General features: G+C 41.4%; 1 protein-coding gene across 1 annotated transcript in view; it reads left to right on the top strand.

Annotated features, from left to right (window-relative positions):
- Positions 1-1,291, top strand: part of LOC107575854 (low-density lipoprotein receptor-like) — a 13,454-nt gene that overhangs the window by 1,381 nt on the left and 10,782 nt on the right. Inside the window, exons 2-3 of the mRNA XM_016262177.1 lie at positions 640-759; positions 891-1,121. Coding sequence (XP_016117663.1) covers positions 640-759; positions 891-1,121 — 351 coding nt within the window. The remainder of the gene's footprint in view (positions 1-639; positions 760-890; positions 1,122-1,291) is intronic.

Below are 1,291 nucleotides of genomic sequence, written 5' to 3'. Positions count from 1 at the left end.
GTTTCCGTTTAAAACACGTTTTGCACCGTTTTGTCGGAGCTGAACACAGCCCTGGAGTAATGATGCTGGAAATTCCGCTTTGATCACAGGAATAAATTACATTTTAACATGTATTAAACTAGAAAACAGTTGTTTTAAATGGTAGTAATATTTCAGAATATTACTGTTTTTACTGTATCTTAATTGTTACGTTTAATGTTGGAACTTTATTAACTGCAATATTTATTGGATAAAGTTTTGTATGTTACATTTTATATTTTTGCTTAATTGTCTCATAATTGTTTACTGCTTAAAACCATTGTTGTACGAAGTCAGCATGTGTTCAGATTTTATACGTTCATAGAGACCTTGCCTTTCAATGCCTTGGAAATGGCTCCTCTATCATGACAGTTTTCACTCAATTCAGAATTCAGCAATGAATCGTTAAATATTAGAGAGCGTGTATGTCTTTCAAAATGGCAGGAAGAAACTATATAATCGGCCACACATAATTAAAATCTGTGAAACACGGGTTTTCATATTGTGTTTTCATTTGACCTACAAAACGTATCCGAGATTGTATCAAGTATTCAAGTAGTCGTCATATAATCCATGTGTGTGAGAAGCCTGTAAAGTGAGTGCCTGCTGTGAATGTTTCAGGTGTTGACGGAGGCTGCAGCAGAAATCAGTGGCAGTGTGATGATGGAGCATGTGTGTCGCGCAGATGGCGCTGTGACGGTGTCAGTGACTGCCAGGATGGATCTGATGAGATGGACTGCAGTATGTATCAGACACCATCGGCTCCTGAGAAGTTGTCTGTCTTTATGCTCACTTGTTGAATTAATCGGGTTGCATCTGTTTGTTTCTATGCAAGTAGAACACAAATAAACAAGCATATTTCATGCCATTAGCATGTCAGCCTGGAGATGTGGAGTGTGCGGATGGCTCCGGGTGTGTGATTGGGTCGGGTGTTTGTGACGGCCGGCCCCAGTGTCCCGACGCTTCAGATGAGTGGGACTGCAGCTGGCGTTTAGGGTGTCTGTCAGGTGACTGGAAGTGCAAGAACAGCGTTTGCATCCCACAAGAGCTTCTCTGCAACGACGTCAACGACTGCGGTGACAACTCTGATGAAGAAACCTGTGGTGAGATGCTCTAAGCCTCATTAAACAATGTATGACTGTCAGTGCATTAGATCAACCTGTGACTTTTTGTAGGACCAGTTGTTTAAAATAAATGCAAGAAGAGGCACAGCCTCTAATTATCTGGGCCCTACCAAAAGGGAAATGGGGCAACTAGGGCTGTGCAAAAAATC

This window comes from Sinocyclocheilus grahami, unplaced genomic scaffold (genome assembly GCF_001515645.1).
Source record: "Sinocyclocheilus grahami isolate Dianchi unplaced genomic scaffold, SAMN03320097.WGS_v1.1 scaffold2953.1, whole genome shotgun sequence".
Lineage (NCBI taxonomy): Eukaryota > Metazoa > Chordata > Actinopteri > Cypriniformes > Cyprinidae > Sinocyclocheilus > Sinocyclocheilus grahami.
This window is presented reverse-complemented; position numbering and strand designations above follow the sequence as displayed.